Source organism: Zeugodacus cucurbitae, chromosome 6, assembly GCF_028554725.1.
Source record: "Zeugodacus cucurbitae isolate PBARC_wt_2022May chromosome 6, idZeuCucr1.2, whole genome shotgun sequence".
In the NCBI taxonomy this organism is placed as follows: Eukaryota; Metazoa; Arthropoda; class Insecta; order Diptera; family Tephritidae; genus Zeugodacus; species Zeugodacus cucurbitae.
Genome location: NC_071671.1, coordinates 38,239,950 through 38,262,733, shown reverse-complemented (window position 1 = coordinate 38,262,733; position 22,784 = coordinate 38,239,950). Strand labels below are relative to the sequence as shown.

Genomic DNA, 22,784 nt, shown 5'->3' with positions numbered 1-22,784 from the left:
CGCTGCAATGACAGTTGTATAGAATGCAGAATGGATTGTAAGCGACAAGAAACATTCCTTTTTAAGAGAGAGAAGAGAGAATAGGGATAAGCGTTGATATGTATTCAGAAAGACTGAATATTATGATATGGAGTTACGCTTTCAGTGCTCTCATAAATATATATTTCTAAATTATGTTCAATATAATATTTATGCTTTATATCTTATATTTACTTCATTTCTCTTTTAGAAATTCGCAGACCTTATGACGAGGGCATAGGTTCAAATAATTACTGATTAATAAGATATATCTTTATGGAATTTGGTACTCGTGTCCAACTATCTGAATATGTTCTGAGGAGATTGATGTAGCACTTGGATAGAATTGGTTCTATGTAATATAATTCCGTTATCGATTAAGTTAAAATTACAAATAGATAAGAACAATATTAATCGCAATATTTTTATACTCTCGCAACATGATACACAGTGATAAATAAAGTTATGAAAGGAAAACAAGTATATAAGATCACACTAGAGATGGGCATCATTTGTTGAATTCTATTTTTTTGGAAAGTGGGCGTGGACCCTCTCTTAAGTTTTTTGTACATACATATCTCAAAATCTACTAAAGCTACATTAAATTTCTGGAGTAATTTCTCTTAAAGCACCCAATTGTACGGAATAAAATTTGGATTATAACCACGTTCACCTATCATATAAAGGTTATATTTCTCTAAATTTTATGGTAAAAATAATAAAGAAAAGCTGCACCCAGTTTGATATAAAAGATAAAATGATTATGGATCAAAACACATATCTCAGGAACTACTCGACTTGAACGGAATTCGGTTCATAACATTTCTTTGGCATCACAATATTATAGTTTGAAAATAGGCGAAATCGGTTTACAGCCACGCCTATATTTCTTAAAGCACCAGTGAAGATATCGGAACAAAATTTTGATCAAATACGGATTTTCTAAAAATCGGGTCAATAATTCCTGTAGCCCCTAGGGTTTTCAAATTTCCGGTGGTCGGTATATGTCGGTTAATATGTGAGATATGTACCTTAGCAAAATTAAGTGAACGCAAATTCTTGGATATAATGTAGATTGGTGGCAGAAATAATTGAAATCGGTCTAGGAAGCCTTCAAATGATGATTTTCATTATACTAGTAGATTTTAGGCCGAATGTGCGGCACGAATTATATGTTATCTTAATAACATTAAGTATAAGAGTATTATAATTCGGTTACACCTAGGGATGCAAACGATGTATCGATGTTTTTGAAACATCGATGTTTTCGTCAAAAAGCATCGATGGTAGCCATCGATGTCTCGAATCTAAAAACATTCTCACGTCTCTGCTCGCTATCTTTGGGCGCTGCTCGCCTGTCAAAAATTTTACATGTGAAAGCAACAACAAAGATATCTAGTTGAATTCGTGCTGGAGAGTATGCGAATACCTCATTAAAATTTCAATCGTCGCTTGCTACTTGCTACCAAGTTTTGTTTTACACATTTTAGAACCATTTTACAAAATAATAAAAATTGTTATACACAAATTTGAAATTGAAAATGGCAGGCGAAGATAAATCGTAAGTATTTTTGTATTTAATTTATTGTATAATAAAATTTGTTGTAGAAAACGTAAGACGTGGACGGTGGTAGAAACCAAGGGGCTACTAAAATGCTACTTAGCCCGAAGAGAAGAATTTCTCCATCAAAGAAAAAATCGCAACGCATACGCTCATGTGTTGGAGGACATGCTTGCACAAGGCTTCACCGTAAGTTAAAAGTTTATATATATATTTTTGTAAAAACTTTATGTAATTCTTTTCATAAGAACTCTTCAACAACAGTGATAGCATTGGAAAATAAAATGCGCACTTTGCTATCGGCGTATAAAACGGCCAAAGACAATGCCAGCAGAACGGGTGGCATCTCCATGTATTGTTATTAGATAATAAGAAAATTCTCGTGTCACGGTGTACGTTATTGAACTTCTCTGAAACCGCTCGACCGATTTTCGTGAATCTTAGCGTGCATATCGGCTAGGGTGGAGAATCGGACAACATCTATTTTGCATGCTCCTAAATGTTAAGGATGGTCTACCCCTAAATTTTTTTAACTTTCCTCGAAGAAAATTAAAACTTTCCTAAAATCGGGAAGTTATTGGTTGTTGAAGTTCAAACCGATCTGGTAATTTTAGTCTTGAAATTTCGTGTAAGGCCAGAAAAAGATTAGAAAGTGAGTAAATATGGAAAAATTGCGAGGAAGATATCAATAAAAGAATTTTATTCGAGTTGAGAAGAAAAATATAAAAAGAGAAAACAAAAAAATAATATTTTGAAGGTTGTCATTGTTGCTTTGTTAAAATATTTTTGTTATTGTTCAATTGTGTAAGGTTGTGTCGATAGCCCAAAACAATTTGTAAAAAATAAGGAAAGGCTAAGTTCACGTCCAACCGAACATTTTACACTCTCGCAATTTATAATTTTAAACAAACGGCACATTCGACCTTGAAATTACTCCTAAATTGCAAATAAACGAAACACCAGTCGGCAAAATCGCCAAAAATAGCGCTATAACGAAGATTTTCCAAATATTCAAGAAGTCGCTGGAGGTACTGCACAAGACTTTAAAAGGTCTTGATTGTCGATAAACGTTTTTGGTGGAGCCAGGATTCTGTTAACGGGTGATTTACGCCAGCCTCTTCCAATTATTCCTGGATCAACTGTTACTGTCGGGCTAATCCCATGCCTAAAATCATTTAATTTGTGGCGACACATAAAGAATCGCCAATTAACAACTAACATATGAGTGTTTTTGCAACAATATCAAATTGCGATTGTAAAAGCAGTTGGAAATGGTAGGGTCGCAGTTGACACCTTGATGGATTAATAGGATTTCCAACAGATTTCTGTCACTTCATTGACTTGAAAGAGAAGTTTTCCTGACATGAAACCTCAATATGATAACCATAAATGACTGATTGAATGACCTATATTGGTGGTAAAAAAACAAAGATATCGATGATCTTAATGCGACAATTTAGAATTTCGGTCCAGGAGAGTTGACACAGCTACAGGCCAGGATGACGTAGTCAATTATCCCAAACTATTTAAAATTGTCTGTACTCCCTTTGCAATTAAAAGTAATGTGAGTTGTCATCATGCTGCGTAACATAAATCGACCTCGAGTTATCAATATCGTCGCCGAAGCCAAGATTGGACCAACTTAATTTAATGTATACCTTAGCCACAACAACGTGTGCTATTTCACTTCAAGAGGACTTTAGCACCCTCGCTTCTTATTTCAACAAATGGAAAATTCTTGTTAATACTGAGAAAACTCAAGCTATTTTCTTTACAAGGAAGCGTAAAAGCATTTTTCTCCCAACAAGCCACATTACGCTCAATTCTCAACCATTCATTCAACTGGGAAAAGAGTGTGAAATATTTAGTACTGATACTAGACCCTAGACTGACCTTTAAAGACCACGTACTTTATATTGCGAAGAAAATTAACATGTTAGTTCGGACATTATATCCATATACTCTTAACATTTATTATTATTAGTCACTGTAAATATATATATTATAAGTTGAAGTGAAATAAATTGAATTGAATTGAATTGTTTAGGTAATATGTTTTAGTTATTTAAGCTTGTAAAATGAATTTTTAATACTTTGTTAATTTAAATTACTTTTAAGGTTAAATGAATTTGTGATATTTTTTATAGTTTTTATGTGTATATATCAATATTAATAAATTTTTGTTACTTTTTTAATGTGTATATAAGATAATTTTAAGATAATGAATTCATGAAATTTTTATTTTGTTTCATTCATTTACTGAATGTAATAAAGCAATTTGAAATAAAAAGAAGTTGTTTTATTTAAATTTCATGTTTTTATTTATATTAAGTTATGGTGTTGCAAATATTGAAATAATTCATCTCGCCTACTACTATTTGTTTGTTGATGAACTTCATGGGACTCATCTTGTAAACTGTTTTCTAAATATTCATCTTGGTCATTTTCAATACTTAAATTATCGAGAGTTATACATATATTATGGAGAACACAAGCACTAACAATTATATTCACTACAAAACAAATATTTGATTGTTCGGTAAAATGTAATATTCTTCTAAATCTTGTTTTTAACAAACCAAAAGCATTTTCTACAGCTATACGTGTAGAAGGGTGCAATTTGTTGAAATTTCGTTGCGATGCGGTCAAGTTTCCATGGTCTTTAAAAGGTGGTACCAACCAATGAAAGCCTCATTTGGAAATAGTCTCTCTGAATCTGTCTGCGCTAGTGCAAAAAGATGTGATCTACGAAGAACTCTGCTGTCATGAAGAGAACCAGGTTCACCACAAGTTACATCTACGAATCTTTTATCAGCATCCACAACTGCTTGAAGCACTATACTATATGTATGCTTTCTATCGAAATAATTTTCTTTATTTTCTCTAGGAGCTATTATACGGATATGAGTGCAGTCTATACAACCGATAACATTTGGTAAACCACATCTTGACTCAAACTTTCTTTTTGTTTCAACTGCGAAAGTACTGTTTGGGCACCGAACGTATTCGTGAGAAATCGATATAACCCAACTAGTCACACCCGATACTATAGTCCAAGCAGTTGAAGAAGACACTCCAAACAAATTAGCAAGCTGCCGAAAAGTGACGGTGTTACTGATGTACCAAATATAAATATACATTTTTTTCTAGGTGGTACAATTTCTCTTCCACCAGTATTTGTTTTGGGCTCAATGTTATTTGTATATTTCTCTGAAAGAAAGAATGCCCAAATAAATTTGTTAAGTCAATAAAAAGAAAGTATGCGTCCATAAATACATACCTATTAAAAATTCCACGGTCGAACGCCGCAATCTCATGTGCGATTTGAATTCATTCTCACCATAGCCATCAATGACTTCGCAAAAGTTTTGGCATTTAGAGGTTTCCTCCCTTTCCGATTCCTCAGAGCTTGATGAAGATTCCGAGCTGGAGTTAGATGGCAATTCATCTAAAAATGCTAGTATACCAGCACTCACAATCATAAGCTCCTCTTCATTTTGTAAATACTGAGAAACCTGCACAATAATTTATTAGTAAAAATACAATACATTACATATGTTTAAAAAACTTTCTTACCAAATTAAAATACTCGTTGTTTTCCATTTTCGTTTTTAACATAAAATTATTCTATCTTTTCCAACTTTGAAAATTAAATTGTATAGACAATTCGATTTCAGTGCTGCCAGTTCGTATAAAAATTTGGAAAGTTTGTTCGATTGGCTTGTCTATAGCAGTTAGCCAATCGATGACAGCTTATATTTTCAAATGTAAATAAAGTCGGCTGATCAGAGATACCAGTTGGCCACAATTAATAAACACGCTCAACACAACGGGAATAGTGGTGAAATTGTTTTTCACGTAAAACAAAAACAAAATATATACCACATAGGTATATATGCGAATATATTGCCACCTGGGAAATGTAATACGCTAAATAACATTTAACTGGGAACAGCATAAATAAAAAACAATTCAACACATTTGCGTGTACATAAATAGATACAAAAATTAAAAAATGGGCGTGAAATTGCCCTCTTTTGGGGGAAAACTCACCAAGTAGTTTATCAATTGGAATTTGAAGTGGTTTATTATTATCTTGACATCCTTATGTTCCGTTATAACACTCTTATAAATAAATCAAGTATCTAAAAAGATATCCTAATAATAAGGGACGTTATAACGAAAATATAGGTAACTTGCAAAAAATCCTAAGTATACTATTTAGACAACCATCTTTTCTTGAGCTTTCTAGCTGTTATATACCTTATTTAATGTTTTTGATTGATATTATATTCTAAATATCGATCAATATGTAATATATCCTTGCAGAAAGAAGTGGAGGGCATTCTACAGTTCAGTACAGAAATAGATTATAGATCCTTTCGGTTGAAATTTGAATATCAATAATAACGTTCAACTGTGCTTGGGAAAAGAAATTGTAATTAAAAGCTAAATTAGAGAAAAATGTTTCAGATCAGATATGTAAAGAGTACAACATAAATTAATAATTACATATCAAAACATATTCAAAACATATAAAAAAAATATGAACTTCCTGTCCACCTTTTGGAGGTATTGTAAAACCCCACTTACTCTAAACAGAAACTTTGAAATACGTAATATTCTAGTAATTAAAAGTTTCTTTCTATACTCTTATTTATTCTGCAAGCTATAATAATCGAAATTTTGAATATAAGACCTTTTCCACAAGTAAAAGCTAAGATTATTAAATATTTAGAAAGATTCTATGTACTTAGATAAAAGAGAATTGTCGAAAGGGCGAGGCTTTGCTGTTTCTAAAATCGGTGTAAACGATTTATAATTTATATTGTGAATAATCTTTTTAAGAAAATAATGGCTAAGAGTTTAAATTTTCCAAAATTTCATACGCTTGCCTTTGCCACTTCCGTTTCCGCTTTTCAGAAGTGGTAGGTGGTTAACTTTGGTATAATCACTTGAGAGAAGATTCCTTACGGTTCTCAAAAATAAAATGTTGACTGTTTCGTCAGTTTTCCAAAAATTTCGATAGTTTCGGATCGTCCGATCTACCTGTCCCAAACCTTACTTTTTGATCATAATCAAATACGACCAATGGAAAAGCGGTTTATTAACCGGAAACTGGTTTGGTGTTTATAAATATTTATGTATCTTTGTTATCTGATTTCTAAATAACTGACACAAGCATCCATGAAAATAAATAATAAAAAAGTTATTAAAGTTAACATATAAATCGGGACCCGCTATATTGACACAAATCAACTAATTTGATTAGATATTCTAATTACGTGAAGATGTCAAAATTAATCTCATTAAAATTAGAAGAGTTTGAATTGTAATGGTTTACACAGCCTTATAAATTCTATCTATAATTAAATATCCTTCAAATATAGAATATTTATGCATACGATACGATAGAGTGCACCACAAAATTAAGTTAAATAAATTATTCACCACATTTACATACGAGTAAATATTCGAAAGGGCAAGCAATGAACACTGTCCAAATAGTTGAAATGAGATTTACATACTAAATAGTTTAGCTATTTTAAGGCATTCGGTGGGTGTGTCTACCGCACAATAAGCAAAGCATACCTCGGCACAGCATCCAATGATAGTTGCAGTTCATTGGCTGCATCTGCTTAATGGTAAATTGGTGCGCTCTCGGAGCTGCGCCTCGTTCGCTCGTTGGCTCATTTGTTCGTTGGCTGACATGTGCTACGCCGCGCGCATGACCGTTTCACAAGAAACCAGTCTGGCATTAATACACAGCAATATGTATGCATGTGTGTATGGGCATACACCCGTGCGAGCTGTGCGGACGCCATAGCTTAATGTTTTTACTATTTTATCTTGCGGTCTGCAGCTTGGAGATGAGAGGTAAGCAAGCCCAATCAAGCAAGGAATCAACAACAAAGCCACTCGGCATTCAAGCAACCAGGTGTGATATGCTTAAATAACTTGACGCCGTCTTATCGGCAAATGACCAATAAGCATTGCCGTCTTTAGTATTCAGAGTGGATTGTTGCATTTTATGTGTTTGTTCTTCTATATACATATGTACATACACGTGAGATGTGCATATTTGCAAGTGTATGTGCAATAAGTAGTATGCATGGTAATGGATAATGGAGTGAGTGATACACTTTTTTAACTGAGGTCAACGCTGAGCGGCAATCAAAGCTGCGATACAACTTTTCAATGATGATGTTCGTAAAAACACGAACGATTGCTAGCTGGATTAGAATATACACGTATATGTATGGATGTGGATGTGTATGTAGGTTTGTACACCAATGGTTATGCCTTATTAAGGGTATATGTATTTTAACTACTTATAAATACATATGTATATATATGTATGTATATTGTTGATATATGTGTATGTATGTGTATTTTCTTAAGTATAATTAATTTATTTTGGTCTCTCTTATTTCATTGTCTGTCGGAATTTGTTAGCCTTGCCGTTTCGACCTAATTCTCACAGCTTGCGTGGTAGCGTGGCCCAACGATAATGCCTCCAGGTTACCAACCTGAATTGCAGTATCTCAAATTGAAAATATATGTATTTATATACATATATACATATGTATACTACATTCATACGTATGTACTTACATATATTTTACACTATATCCGAAGATTTGCTCATATGTATACTTAAATTCGAAATACTAGATTCAATACAAAAAGGTCTAATTTTTAAAGCTTAAATTCGGGAAATAGAGTACATAGCACGTTCGAAAACGCGAACTAATTAAAACCAAGGCAGTTCACGTTTGCGAATAGTTCATGTTTTCGAAAACGCAAAAATATAAGGTAATTACACATTTAAATGGTTTTGGCTTTTTCTTTCAACAACAAACCACTCTATTGCAGGTCTTTTTTCCCACACGGATAAACAAACGATAAATAGATTTTCCAATTTTGGGCAGCTCTGAAGTACGCAGTTTTTTCCAATAGTCATTGAACAAAAAAAGAGTGTTCACGTTTCTGGGTGTGTAATTATGGGAATTCTTATTTCGAACGCAACCAAACATTCCACACTCTTGTAATTGGGAAAAATTAATGGCGTGTAAGTTATGTTTCACGACTTTTTTATTAAAAGCGAAAAATTCGTTAAATCTGAAATCCACCATCACAATTCTACTCATGAATATCGACGAATCGAACTGAACACTGGGAAATGAATTTGAAAAACAAAACTTAATGCTATTGAAATAACTAATATCAAAGTCTTCTACCTTCTACCGGGTTTTTAAGATTTTCCAATTACATACTAAGTACTGGCGCACTCTAAAAATGTTCAACTTTCTTTGGTGTTCTTTCTTTCTGGTGCAGATGTTTCTTCAAGATGAACTTATGTTTTTTAGTAAGCAATTTCCAATAAATACCGGGTCATTATTATTTTGACTGTTCTCTAGATCGTTTATAAATGGATAATACTTTAAGAAAACTTATTCCGCAGCGTTTTTTGAATTTAGTCTATCAATCATTACTGACAAAAAAAAATTTCCTTCGTAGAACATTTTTGTAACCGAACATTTTAAACATATTCTCACAATTTATTGATGAACTTTTAGTAAGATAACACAATCTGACCCACACATTTACTTTATGCCAAGAGAATAACGAAAATCATCATAAATAGCATATGAGGACTGAGGAATTCCTGAACCGATTTCAATCATTTTTACCACCAAAGTACACTATATCCAAGACTTTTTTTTGCTAAGATATCTCACATATTAACCCATATATGCGGAATAAACCACATCGTATTTTAAAAAAGCCTATACTTAGGTATATGGGAGCTAGGGGAAGTTATGACTCTGACTTTGGTACAGATACATACTATTAGAAGAAAAAGATTCCGTCTGAATTAAATTAAAATTTCTGAGAGATTTACAGATATTATCAGTGAAAAATTATGCTTAGACACTGAGTTCTTCATCTTCGATATCAGGAACCTTGAAAAGTTATAGTCCGATTTTGACAATTTGCCACCTCAAATACAGTATTTGTCTGTTAACCAGTAATTTCAATCCGAATCTCATGATTCGTTTAAAAATTGAATTCAAAAGGTACAAGTCAAGTTTCTGCCTTAGTCCCTGAAAAATCTCCAAACCATCACAGATTTAATTACAAATATGCAGTTAACCGCATTCATTACCAAATGAAAACCAAGCTTAGTTCCGATATTTGTAACAGACCAACCCTTAATATGAAACCAATATAGTTTATATAAAGAATTTTAATATAGAAGACTCTAGAATCTATTCGGAGTGGAGTACGAGTGCGATGACATAAAAGCTCGATATAAACCGTTCATAAGCGCTGAAAGCATCAAGTTCCCTTTTAAATTTAAAAAAGCACTTGGAACTGGCTTCTGCATTCGCTGACGACTCAAAATTAAATATTTTTTGCGCAGATGGAACTTCCTATGTGTGCCATAAGTCAAAAACTGAGCTGCGCACAAACAAGCACGTCGGAGGAAACGTTATGTTAAATCTGGGTTTTATGGAGATTACAATGAATAAAGGTCACTACTTCAAGATTTTGTAGTCCAATTTGCTCGAAAGATATTCGACTCGACATCCGTGAAGACTTTCGCTTCTATCAAGATAATGTCCCGAGTCACAAGTCAAGCAATGTTTAAACTTGATTGGTTTGGAATTGTCCGAAAATTGCTCGATTCCAAACAGACTTAAAATGGTCAATGATAACGAAGGGGGTCATAAATATTAAAAACTTGTTATTTAGTTATATGCATTATCCTAAGATAAAACTTTTTAAATGGTCAATTAAGCTGTGGCCTTATTTTTTGTGACTTTTTCGTTGTTAATCAAAAATAAAATATTAAAAAAAGTTAAAAATACACGAAATAGGTCAAAATAAGCTGTAAGCCTCTGTACTCGTACAGGTCACATATCGCTGTTACTACTCGAACTTGCTGATTTTTTCGAACTTTCGTTTTTCGAATAAGGGGTGCTAACCTCTCACTTTTCTATTCCCAATACTGCCAATCATGTAAATATTTTTTTACATAAATACATATGTATATTAATCGAGATTTCCACAAGAGTTTATCTGATCTGCATTTTAATAATCTGAAATTGTCAACAGGTTTCGCTTGAATGCTATTGAATGTTAATAAAGTTCAACAGTTTTTCAACTATTTTTTAATGCAAAATTCGTATTACATATTTAATATTGATTACTTACTCATAGAATAAATTGTCCAAGTTAGGCCTATTCCGAGACTCTAATCAGACCTAACCCCTTAATTGTATTGTTCCGGCGGTAAAAAACTCAAATGAATATCATTTTGTATTACTATGATGGAGCTCAGTCAACCTGAACAGCTTATTTTTATACTCTCGCAACAAAAGTTGCTAAGAGAGTATTATAGTTTCGTTCAAATAACGGTTGTTTGTAAGTCATAAAACTAAACGAGTTAGAAATAGGGTTAAATATATCAAAATGATCAGGGTGATGAGACGAGTCAAAATCCGAATGTCTGTCTGTCCGTCCGTCCGTGCAACGGATAACTTGAGTAAAAATTGAGATATCTTGATGAAACTTGGAACACATGTTCCTTGGGACCGTGAGAGGGTTGCTTTCGTAAATGGGCAAAATCGGACCACTGCCACGCTCACAAAATGGCGAAAACCGAAAACACATAAAGTGCCATAACTAAGACATAAATAATGTTAAAAATTTTAAAATTTGGAACAAAGGATCGCACTAGGAAGGGGCATATTTGGATGTAATTTTGTTGGGAAAGCGGGCGTGGCCCCGCCCCCAAATCGGTTATTTGTATATATCTCGCAAACCAATAAAGCTATATAAACCAAACTTTCTTCAGTCGGTTCTCTTATGTACCCCACCACAAACCATGAAATTAGTTGAAATCGGATAATAACCACGCCCCCCTCCAATACAAAGCTTAGGTTGAAAATTACGAAAAGTGAATTAACTCAGTAACGAAAAACGCCAGAAACAACGCCAGACTCACATAAGAAATGCCAGATGGATGCTGCACTCAGATTTATTTACAAAATGGAAAATGGGAGTGGCATCGCCCACTTATGGGTCAAAAACCATATCTCAGGAACTACTCGACCGATTTCAATGAAACTTGGTTCGTAATAGTTTCCTTACACCCCAATGATACATATATTGTGAAAATAGGCCCAATCGCTTCACAGCCACACCTATTTCCTATATACCAGAACTTTGAAGACGATCTGAATCGTTTACTTTACAATATATAAAGTAAGCACTAGTTAAGATATCGGTGCAGAACTTTGCACAAATACTACGTGTATAGTGTGGTAGACCCATTCTAAAAATCGCCGAAATCGGACCATAGGTTTTTAAAGGCCCCATATATCTTATACATAACATGAGGACCTCGGTGCTTCTAACCTAATATTAGGGTTTCCAACTTTCAATGGACTTTATACAATATATATGACGCATATGTGGGTCATATTGTGTATTATATAATATAAATAAAGTTAAATAAATAAATTGCGAGAGTATAAAATGTTCGGTTACACTCGAACTTAGCCCTTCCTTACTTGTTTATACTAAGGCTAGTTTTTGCACCTAACGCTTGTTTGTAGCACCTAAAACTAAAAAGTATATATGTGACCTGGTCTACGGAAAGGGGGCTTAGGTGTCAAAAAATCAATTTTCACTTTTTAGTTGATTCGGATGGAAGATGAGAGTTGTTTATTTTTAACAGCTGTTTCCCAGAAAACTAGTTTTCGCACGTTAGCTCCCTTTTCGTAGACCAGGTCACATATATCAAAATGACCGTCTGTGTGTCTGTGTAAGCGATAACTTTAGTGCACGTACTTCTGGCACTATGGAAGCCACTCCATATTGGATGATTTTTTTTGCAAAAGTGGACGTTGCCCGCCAAAAATATGTTTTATGTTCATTAAGAAAGTAAGTATGCAGATAATAACCTCTCCCACCACCCATACAAAGTTTATGTTGAAACTTCTAAAAGTACGTTATATATCCTCGATATCCTAAAGTTACAGATAGAAAAAGGGTGAAATATTTTCACAACCACAACTAGTTCACTTATTAGCTTTTCATTACCCCAGATATCGAACATAAGGACCTCAGTGTCTGAATGTAATGTTTTACCGAAAGTATCTGTAATTTTTTTATATACTCTATGGAATGTCAGATACTCTCTTCATTTATAATTATTCCTGTGCCAAAAATGGGTAAAATCGGAACATACCTTTCATATAACTAATATTAGGAATAGAAGAAAACTTCAAGTGATCTTTATATCAAAATTAAGTGAATATAGAATTTTGGATATAATGAACTCGGTCCAGGAATTATCCCAACCATCATATACTATTGTTTATAATAAGTTTCGTTATTCTAATTGGTCTTTATGCCGAATATATGGATAAAATTGTATGCTATCTCAATAAAATTTAATAAAGAAATTGCGAGAGCATAATCTGTTCGGTTACAACCGAACTTACTTTTTCTTCATCTTCATCTTCTTCATGAGATATTTTTAACCGAATCTTATGCTTGATAATCCAGATTTCTAAATATTTTTACGCTCGCATTCATTTAGTGACTAAAAAACTTTTTACTATGAAATGAAAAGTTTTCGCTGATTAAAAGCTTGGACAATTGTAACTCAAACTCTGCAAGGCCTTACTGTAAAAGTATCATTGTACATTTCTGATAATTTGAATAGGAACTAATTGCGATTCTGCCGTTAAATTTTGCTCAGATTTGTTCATTCTTAGTGCTCTTCAAGAAGCTGATGGCGGAGCCGATTAGTTTACAAATTTAACATAGAAAATTTAACCAGAAACTGTTTAAGTTTTATACACACACACATCCAAACATTTGATTATCATTTTAATTCAGGTGTATACATACGACTGCTGCCAGCTCTTACGCATACATACATATACATAGATATATTATATACAAATATATATATGTATATATGTACATTCTTCATATACTTGGTGGTAGCCTTAAAAAAGTAAAACGGCGAATAAATTCTGTTACATACTTTCATACATATGTATATACATACCTATATGTATACATATAGTGCTTATACATATATGAGTTTACTTATTGTACGTTAATATATTTGTTACATATACATATACTCGTGCGAATGTACATATGTATGTTATATATATTTACATGAAATTCCTATTGCAAATGCCAATTAAAGATGTTATGAATACATGTACGAATATGTATATACTACTGTTCACCTATAAATCTGTGATTGTATGCAGAGGTTTCCAAATACACATATTTGCGAGTGAACTTTTTACTACATACAAACACATATTATTTATATGCCAATATATATGTATGTATGTATGTACGTGTGATTGCTATGTAAAATTTTCACAACTACATTTTCATTCATTATAGCTATTATCTCAAAGATATGTATCTACTACTATTTTTCAGTTGGGTGTAATTAAACAAAAAAATGCCATGGGAAAAATGTAAATATTACTTGTAATTTGTTAGCAGATGATGTGGTTGTTCGTGATCATATGAGGGTTCCATTTTACTACTACGTCTTGAACGCTTTCGAAGGGACAGCAATAGCAACGGCGGCGTCGTATGCGGTATTTGTGTTGTTGGTGGCGGTGGCGGTGCTGACGACGTTGGCCGTGTTGTTGGAAGCGCTGGTCTCAGTTTTGACTTTAGCAACGACTTCTGGCGAGACGTGGGGGGAGCTTTTTGCTGGCAGTCTCGTAAGCGTGTCCGTTACTGTGAAGGTGGCAACCGCGACAACGGCAACTTGTTGTTTTTGTGGTGGTGTTTGTTTGCCTTTGCGTTTATGTGATTGGGCCAGAAACATTTTGCTTAATGCAGCATTATTCCGTTAGGTTTCCCGTACTATTCACTATCTATATAGCAATGCATGTATTGATGCTACTTTTTATTGTTGTTCTTGCTATTAACTATGTTGGTTGTCAGCGGCAACATGTGGTACTAAATGTTGCAGTCTTAATGATGTTCACTGTTTGCTGTTCTCCTACACACACAAGTATATATATATCTTCACATACGCATAAGCACATGCACACATACGGGTAACGTTAGATTATTTGCACGGCATTACCCTAGAGAATCGACGTGCTCTAGTTTGACTGCAATTTCGTTCCATTTATTACCGTCAGCACATCCAAAAGGCTAAAATACGGGAACGGACATGCGTTTACTTATGTACATATATGTATGTATATATAATTATGTAAATACAAATACATATGTGCAAATGTAATTTATATTGTAAATGTTTCTGTCTCCGTTTAAATGCGAACCGCGTTCACTTAAATAGCTTTTAGATTTTGGTTCAACCTGTTAATTTAATATTATAATTCACTAATTGTACACGAATGCTTAGTTATGATTAAATATAAATACACTTCACGAGTTTCTCTCCCAAAAATGTCATTTAATCAGCAACAAAAAACAAATGAAACATTATGATGAATTTCACACACTTGCATATATGGTACATATGTACATACATATGAGCAAGTATCTTGATTAAAATTTTTTTCACAACATGATATCTATAATCAATTTTATATTGCATATTATTTTCAGGTATCATATAATAATTTAACTCGCATACATATTTACATACATACATACATATGTTTGTACATACTTGGTCGGTTAATTAAGGGAGGGGTCTGGGTTTTCACTTTCGAAAAGTCGAATTTTTTTTTCGATTTTAATCCGATCTAAGCAATATTCTTGAAGTTATTGTTTAATTAGTCTCGGGGCCTTTAACGCTCTAACTCTAACAGCTACGGTTTTAAACGCGTTTTTCTCAAAAATACTTTTTTGAAGTCCGTGTTCACTGCCATTTGAAAACTACTCGACCGATTCATTTCAAACTTGGTACACATTTTCTTCACATAAAATACCTCCTCCCTACGTTTAGTAAATTTTTTTTTTAACATTAAGGGTGTTTTTTTTTACCCTGAAAATGGCGGAAATTTTAGTCGAAAATAACGGTTCACACTTTAGATGGCCGCCAAAAATTTTTAAATAAAAAAACAATAATCAGAGAATGTTTGGGGGGAAGATTTGTTTAAAATTTAACTAAATTTTTATGGTTTTTCATTTTTGGATAATTTCCGGGCGAGTTACAGTGAACACCGCAAATTGTTTTTTTTTTTCAAGACGTCCTAGGGGAAGCTCTGTCACGGGCTAATGGTTTAATATTTTTGCATGAAAAATTTACAGAACATAGTCAAAATCGATATGTGAGATAAAAAATCACAAAAAAAGTGTTTTTTCTGCGCTGAAACCCAGACCCCTCCCTTAATTGATGTTTTAATTCTAATTTCGCTGCTACTTGAATCTAGTATACGCCGACGCATCGGTATTATTCTCAAAAATACTGTACCATGCTAGAGGAGGAAAGAACCACCATTATTAATCCTATGTATATACAGTGCTGGGCAAAAAATCCCGGTCAGTATGAAAATTTTAATTATGAGCAAAGATATTCATCCAAGAAAAAAAATTTGAATGAGGAATTATTTGTATTTGTAATAAGATATAAAATAATTAGCAAAAAAAAATATTTATGTTAAATTTTTCAAGAGCGAACTTTTTTCAAATTTGGTAAAATTCACCAAAATTAGAGATATTCAACAAAATTTATCACGAAATTTATAAAAATGGTAATATCAAAGTGATTATTTGTTTTTATTTTTTAACTTTAGTCTATCTAATAGTAAATATCTCAATAAATATTTTGTTGCGCTTCCTTTTGCTTTAATTACCGTCCTAATCCTTGCTGGTATGGTATGGTACATCCAAAAAAATAACAAAGAAGGAGGTCAAAATCAGTTCTGAACGTGATTAATAACAGGTAGTAGAATTAAAAAAAATACTGATGATGTTGAACTTCTGACTTGACTCAGAATCGTCCTATAATATTATGTCGTTTTGGTCCTGTTACAGATTTTCGATGCAGGGTATCAAATTGTCTTAAAGGACTCTTCCTTCAATTAAATTAATCCGTTTTAGTCCATTACATTAATTTAATTTAAGGTAAAGTCAACGGTGAGGCATATACAAAATCCTTACGGTTGTTTGTAACACTTAAATCTAATCGATTAGAGTTATTTATGTACATACATATATAAAATTGATCATAATGGCGAAACGAATTGAATTTCAGTTGGCTGCAATTTGTCCGTCCGTTCTTTCGTGCCAGCGATAACTTGAATTAAACTTAAATTTGAGATATCTTTATAAAACTGGTACACATGTTCATTAAGACATCATACGGTATAACGTATAATGTTAAAATCAGATAACAATCACGTCTATACCCCATACAAAGAATTTGTTGAAATCTTCTTACAATACATTAACTTGTTAACAAAAACTTCAAAATCACTAAATTGTACACTCCAAATGGCTTAAAATTGGTATAAAAAACTTGGTCGTCCCGCTTTTGACTGAAAACTTAGCAACTACTAGACCAATTGTAACCAAATTTTATTACATTTAATTACCACACTAAAAAATTTATAAAATATATAAATAAGACACTAAGAAATGGAAATCCAACTTTGTATAAATATTGTGCATCACACATTTTCAAGACTCCGAATATCTAATCTGTGTACCTCAATACTAACCTATGAGATATCTTACTTAAGAAAATGTACCAAAAATTCTTAAGATCGGTTTAAAATACAAAAGGATTAAGTAATAAAAATTTACCGCCTAACAATTTTCGGTAGTAAATATTTAGTTACGTCCGAACTTATTTTCTTTATAATTTTATTATTTAATACTTAAATATTCAATATTATGGTTATATAATAGCTTGCGTAAAAATTTCTACTGCACCCTAAAAACACTCAATCTAACAATGGTTACTTTATTTGTATATGAAAATTTGTATAGGTAATTGTTCAGTGGGCAAAAAAAATTGAATCTGTATCCAAATGTTTATCCTAAAACCTTTGAAACTTTCTAATACAATAACTTGATATTAGAAAGTATTTTAATACTTATACAGTGTATACAAATGTCAAAAAGAGCCTTCCATGAAACTACACTGATTAAATATTCGATACAAAGGAATGATTTTTGTAAACATTTTGGTTTTTAAATAAAGTTTAAATAAAGTTTTAATTAATAAATTTCAAAACAAGTTGAATCGATATCAAAACGCTTAGCAGAAGTAATAAAATGCAAAGGGCATGGTTCAAAAAGTATTTTATTTAAAAACAAATGATTTTTTAGAAAAGAAGGAAAGTAGCTTTTTAAGTTGATTTAAAAATCGTGCTAAATACGCCTTTTTATTTGGAGCTTCAGCCGACTCCATTCTACCTATTAGAGAATCCAAGTAAGCAAATTTACTGTCGAAACTCTCTATAACGAGGTTTTCTTTATTGCGAAGCAATTATAAGAACACTGTGTTTTGGGTGTACTTTGAGTGTAGTATAAGTGTATTATATTTTCCATATAACGAATATTTTTCCTTATAGTGAAAATTTCCTTATAACGAAACATTTTTTGCGACCGTAACTTCAAGATTGAAGCGTTTTCAATCTCCATAAAAAGAATTTATTCAAATAATTTTTCGTTAATAACGTCGGTTTGTTGTATGTTATTGTTGCTCTGTGTGTCCTTTGTTGCTTTCAGAACGCACAAGCAGTTTGTCATTGTCACAGACAACCCTTCCGACGAAGATATCCTCGAAAGTGTTCAAGAATGTTTTGGATCACGAGCTATCTCAGGTAAAGAAACAATAATTACGAAAATCCGTGGCTAATAATTTTATGATGTTATTATTATTTCTCTTTTAACAGATTCAGTTTCGACTGTATATGTATGTATGTATGTATATATATGTGAAAACTAAGTATCTATTTATTTATAATAATTCCCAATTTAAATAATGCTTATAAGTATAATAATTTATTGCTGATTAAATTTTATGGACTTTTATATTTACCAACAAATCAGAAATATCACTTTTAATTAACAAATTCTTTCAACAATGAAAATTTTATAAAATACGCTTTTACTAAAAAATTACCAAATTATAATAAAAATACAATTGTTTTCGAAATTTCACTAAAACAATTCGAAAACTGCGATTTATTGCAGTGCAATGAATCACTTTAATTATACTAATTTCTTTTCTCAATGGCAAAAGTTAAGCTTCACAAAAAAATGGCAGAAACTATTTTCTAAGCACTGATTTCAGAATTATTTATATTATAATATTTATAATAATAATGAATATGTAAGCACAAGCACTAATTGTGAAAACAATATACATATATACGAGTATATGCTTCTTTAGAAAGCATTGTATTTCAATAATCACACACAGGGTTATGACATCACTTTCTTCAAAATTTTCTTTGATTTACATATTTTATATAACATATTATATATTGCGAATATTTTGCATCTTTATCTTATACTTTTCTATTTAGATATAGATGATTATATTTCAAACGAACACCGTTTCACTGTACCGACGAATGGCGAACTGCACTTTTGTATAACGTTAATGTTGGCGAAGCGTTAAGTAAAAACCTGCGAAAGGTTGCTTGTCTGCCCGCATGATAAATTAAAGGCCGCAATGATTCCTCTCACATTAATTTATCAACCACTATGTAGTACCTCGGTTATAGGTAAGTATGTATGTATATTGCTTAGCAGCTTAATACAAAAAGAACCGATATACTTGAACACATACAGAAGCGCTCACAAGTGCAGCTCTGTTTTGCTTAATTGTCGGTTTCAGGGGCTAAATGGTACTGGGGTATACCCTTGGCTAAAAGCACTTGTAGTTGTTTGCGCGCGCGCACAGTTTCAAACTGCTGCAACGGAACCGAATCGAACTAAATTAAGCGACTGACTGTGTATCACAACAGAGTTGTTCAGTTGGGCTGCAAGTTCCGCCGATCTCCGAGTCCAAGTTAGCCATGGGAAATTCACTCAATGGCTCAAACTTCAACCTGTACTTGTACATTCAAATATCCACTACATATATACATATGTATGTATGTATGTATGTACGTACACGTTGTTTAGTTGAATGTCCGTCAACCAGTCCCAAAAAGAGCTTAACTGAATTGAAGTGAGCTAAGGTGAGCGGCGATGAACCGCGACACTTTGAGTTGCTTCTCTCCGAACCATGGCTCAGAGTAAATACGAATAGGTGCGTATTATGTATATAATATGTATGTATGTATCTGTAGGTGTACAAACATACATGAGTTGCAAATGAGTGTCAAAGAAAGCTGCAGTGTCTAAAATCAAAAGTAGTATGTCTTGCACGCAGATGAAGTCCTAATTGTATATAAATTAATAAAACTATGTACATATATATACATATATATATACATATATACATATGAATATATATATATACATATACATATATACATGTATATATATTAACTAGTATTTACCTTTATTTTTTTATTTTACTTATATTCTTGTACATTATGTTACCTTTAAACAAAACTACTTCACGTACATATCCTCATTATGATGCCAATGTTAAGAAAACTATATTATTTGTTTTGTTTCCAAAGATTTCTATACCTTTAAATGGTTGACCGGGCTCGTAAATGTATTCATTCCACAGGCATTGCACATTCATATGGAAATTAGCGCTGAGAGTTGTTCTGCATCTCGGAGTAGTTAACAGCATCGAAGAGAGTGGAGTGGAGCGCATTGGGAGTGATTAGAGAAAAAAGTAAAGAGCGATTGGTCACTTGCAATTGGTTGATTGGCTCCTTATCGTTTAGCTTTCAAGCTGTACGAACACACTTGTACGTTTGAGCGTTAATGTAGAATCCGAATTATTCTGAGCACATAAGTATGTATGTAAATGCTTACATATGTACATACATTTTTACATTATATCAATTGAACTCTTGCTCCGCCGAACTCAAGAGTTTGTGTGCAGAATTAATGTATCATTGTTGAATAATTTTCGAAACCGTAAAAGTGCTAATGTTATTGTTTAATCTTTTTGTAAAATTCCTCTAAATTCTATTTTTATACTCTCACAACATGTTGTACAGACTATGATATTTTTGTTCACATAACGGTTGTTTAGAACAAATAAAACTAAACGAGTTAGATATCCAGTTATTTATACACTTATTTCAAAATGATCTCGGTGACGAGCCGAGTTGAAATCCGGTTAAACATCTGTGCAAGCGATAACTTGTGTAAAAATTAACTTGGCACTCGTGTTCCTTAGCACCATGTGGTAGGAAGGGGTATATTCAGATGAAATGGTGTGTTATCTTAATAAAATTACATAAATAACTTGCAAGAGTATAAAATGTTCAGTCACAGCCGAACTTAGCTCTTCCTTACTTGTTTCTCTAAAACTTTGAGACCAGAAATAAAAAAAGTTTGCATATATCATCAGATGCTGGAGAAAATAATAATACGAGCTGCAGAGCTAAATAGAGAAGGTACAATCTCCTACAAGAGTGTACAGCAGCTCATTGGAAGCAACAACCGCGCCGTTAGTTCTGCCTTTTCCAGACTGGATAAGGAAGCGAAACGATTGGGTGTGGTGGTGAATGAGGATAAGATCTTGGAACTTGCATTAACACCAATAACAATGTCAGCCAAGAAATCCAACGCAGAATCATTCTTGCCAATAGGTGCTACTTTGGACTGAGTAGGCAATCGAAAAGTAAATGCCTCTCCCGACGAACAAAAACCAAACTCTATATTATTCCCGTCCAGCTTTATGGTGCTGAAGCATGGACGATGTCGAAATCCAATGAGACGGCACTAGGAGTCTTCGAGAGAAGCGTTTTGCGCAAGATTTATGGTCCTTGAAACATTGGCAACGGAGGATACCGCAGACGATTGATCGATGGGCTGTATGAGCTATACCACGACATTGACATATTTGAGCGAATAAAAAGACATCGGGGAAGAGGAAGACCCTCACTCCGTTGGAATGACTAGGTGGAGAAGGACTTGGCTGCACTTGGTATCACCAATTGGTGGCAAACAGCGAGAAGGAGTAACAAATGGCGCGCTGTTGTTAACTTGGCTATAACCGCGTAAGCGTTGTCTTCCCCATTAAAGAAGACGATATAATATCAGATTATAGGTAAAGCTACATACATGTATGTGGTGGTTTCGAATACCAGTAGAGTTCGACCGATCGAACTTGGCATCGGCATCGGCCACAAAATTCAGCTTCGGTATTGACATCGGCAATATTCGGCCGATTCTTTCTACTTCTTTTGAATTACAATTACATATTTTTTTCTTTCTTGATTTCTTAGAAGCCTTAAATATTAATCCTTCTGTTCACTTTATTCATATTTGCCTGAACCAATCATTCCTCACGATAAACATTATTTAGAATGATCCGATTTATTTCAAATATGCACATCTTTGTTCAACACCTTGCTGAGATTTTGAAGATAATTGCATAATGTCACTCCTATATATTGGCAAAAAACTGGGAGAGTCTATTTTTAAAAGTTTCATAATCAACATCATTCGCCATAGACAGGAACAGATAATATTCATTTGGTGCTGGTCTGAACTATGAGGTGCATGAAAAAGAACCTTCAAAAAAAGGTTTCTTTCTGTCCTTAAAGGAAAAACGCTATATTGCTGATGTAGCAACATGCTTTGAGCAAAGGCGAATAACTTGTTTTTTCTATCTATATATTATAAAAATAAGTTATTTAGTTTTGAATATTAATTAAATTTATAAACACTTTCATATTTACATAAGGATGGATTGTTTTACTTATTTTGTGATGTTATTTGTTTTTGTTTTCTTTTGTTACTAAATTCATTTACTAAATAAATTTGTGCATGAAAGAATCGGTATCGACCGAAACTTTGCCAACTGGTCGATAAATCGGCATCGGCCAAACATTTGATATCGGTCGGACACTAGTTAGTAGAATGAACTAGACAATCATTACGCGATTACCTTGCAAACGATTATATGTACTGTGTTGGAAATGTATTAATGATCATAATACCGTTGGTGCCTTCATTTAAATGGCATCACCCCTATTACCCATTACGGTAATACGACATTGCATAAAATATCAGGTTATACGTATCGACTTCTTATTTCTATTATTCTACGAAGTAATCTCTTGTC

The 22,784-nt window shown here is 33.0% G+C and overlaps 2 protein-coding genes across 3 annotated transcripts in view; both read right to left on the bottom strand.

Annotated features, from left to right (window-relative positions):
- Positions 1-19,559, bottom strand: part of LOC105217501 (putative transcription factor SOX-15) — a 34,089-nt gene extending 14,530 nt beyond the window's left edge. Inside the window, exons 1-2 of one of the 2 annotated variants that reach the window (XM_029043609.2) lie at positions 19,090-19,559; positions 14,118-14,803 (exon numbers count right to left, since the gene is read on the bottom strand). In XM_029043609.2, the coding sequence (XP_028899442.1) occupies positions 14,118-14,170 (53 nt within the window). In that variant the 5' untranslated portion in view covers positions 14,171-14,803; positions 19,090-19,559. Of the gene's footprint in view, positions 1-14,117; positions 15,037-19,089 lie in introns of those variants that run through there. The other variant, XM_054234258.1, reaches the window with a different exon arrangement.
- On the bottom strand, positions 4,276-5,195 carry LOC128922723 (uncharacterized). The gene is made up of 2 exons (XM_054234259.1): positions 4,860-5,195; positions 4,276-4,789 (listed from the first exon to the last, which is right to left on the bottom strand). Exons 1-2 carry the CDS (start codon positions 5,059-5,061, stop codon positions 4,626-4,628), a joined length of 366 nt encoding a protein of 121 aa, XP_054090234.1. The 5' UTR covers positions 5,062-5,195; the 3' UTR covers positions 4,276-4,625.
- Positions 19,560-22,784: the final 3,225 nt, after the last annotated feature.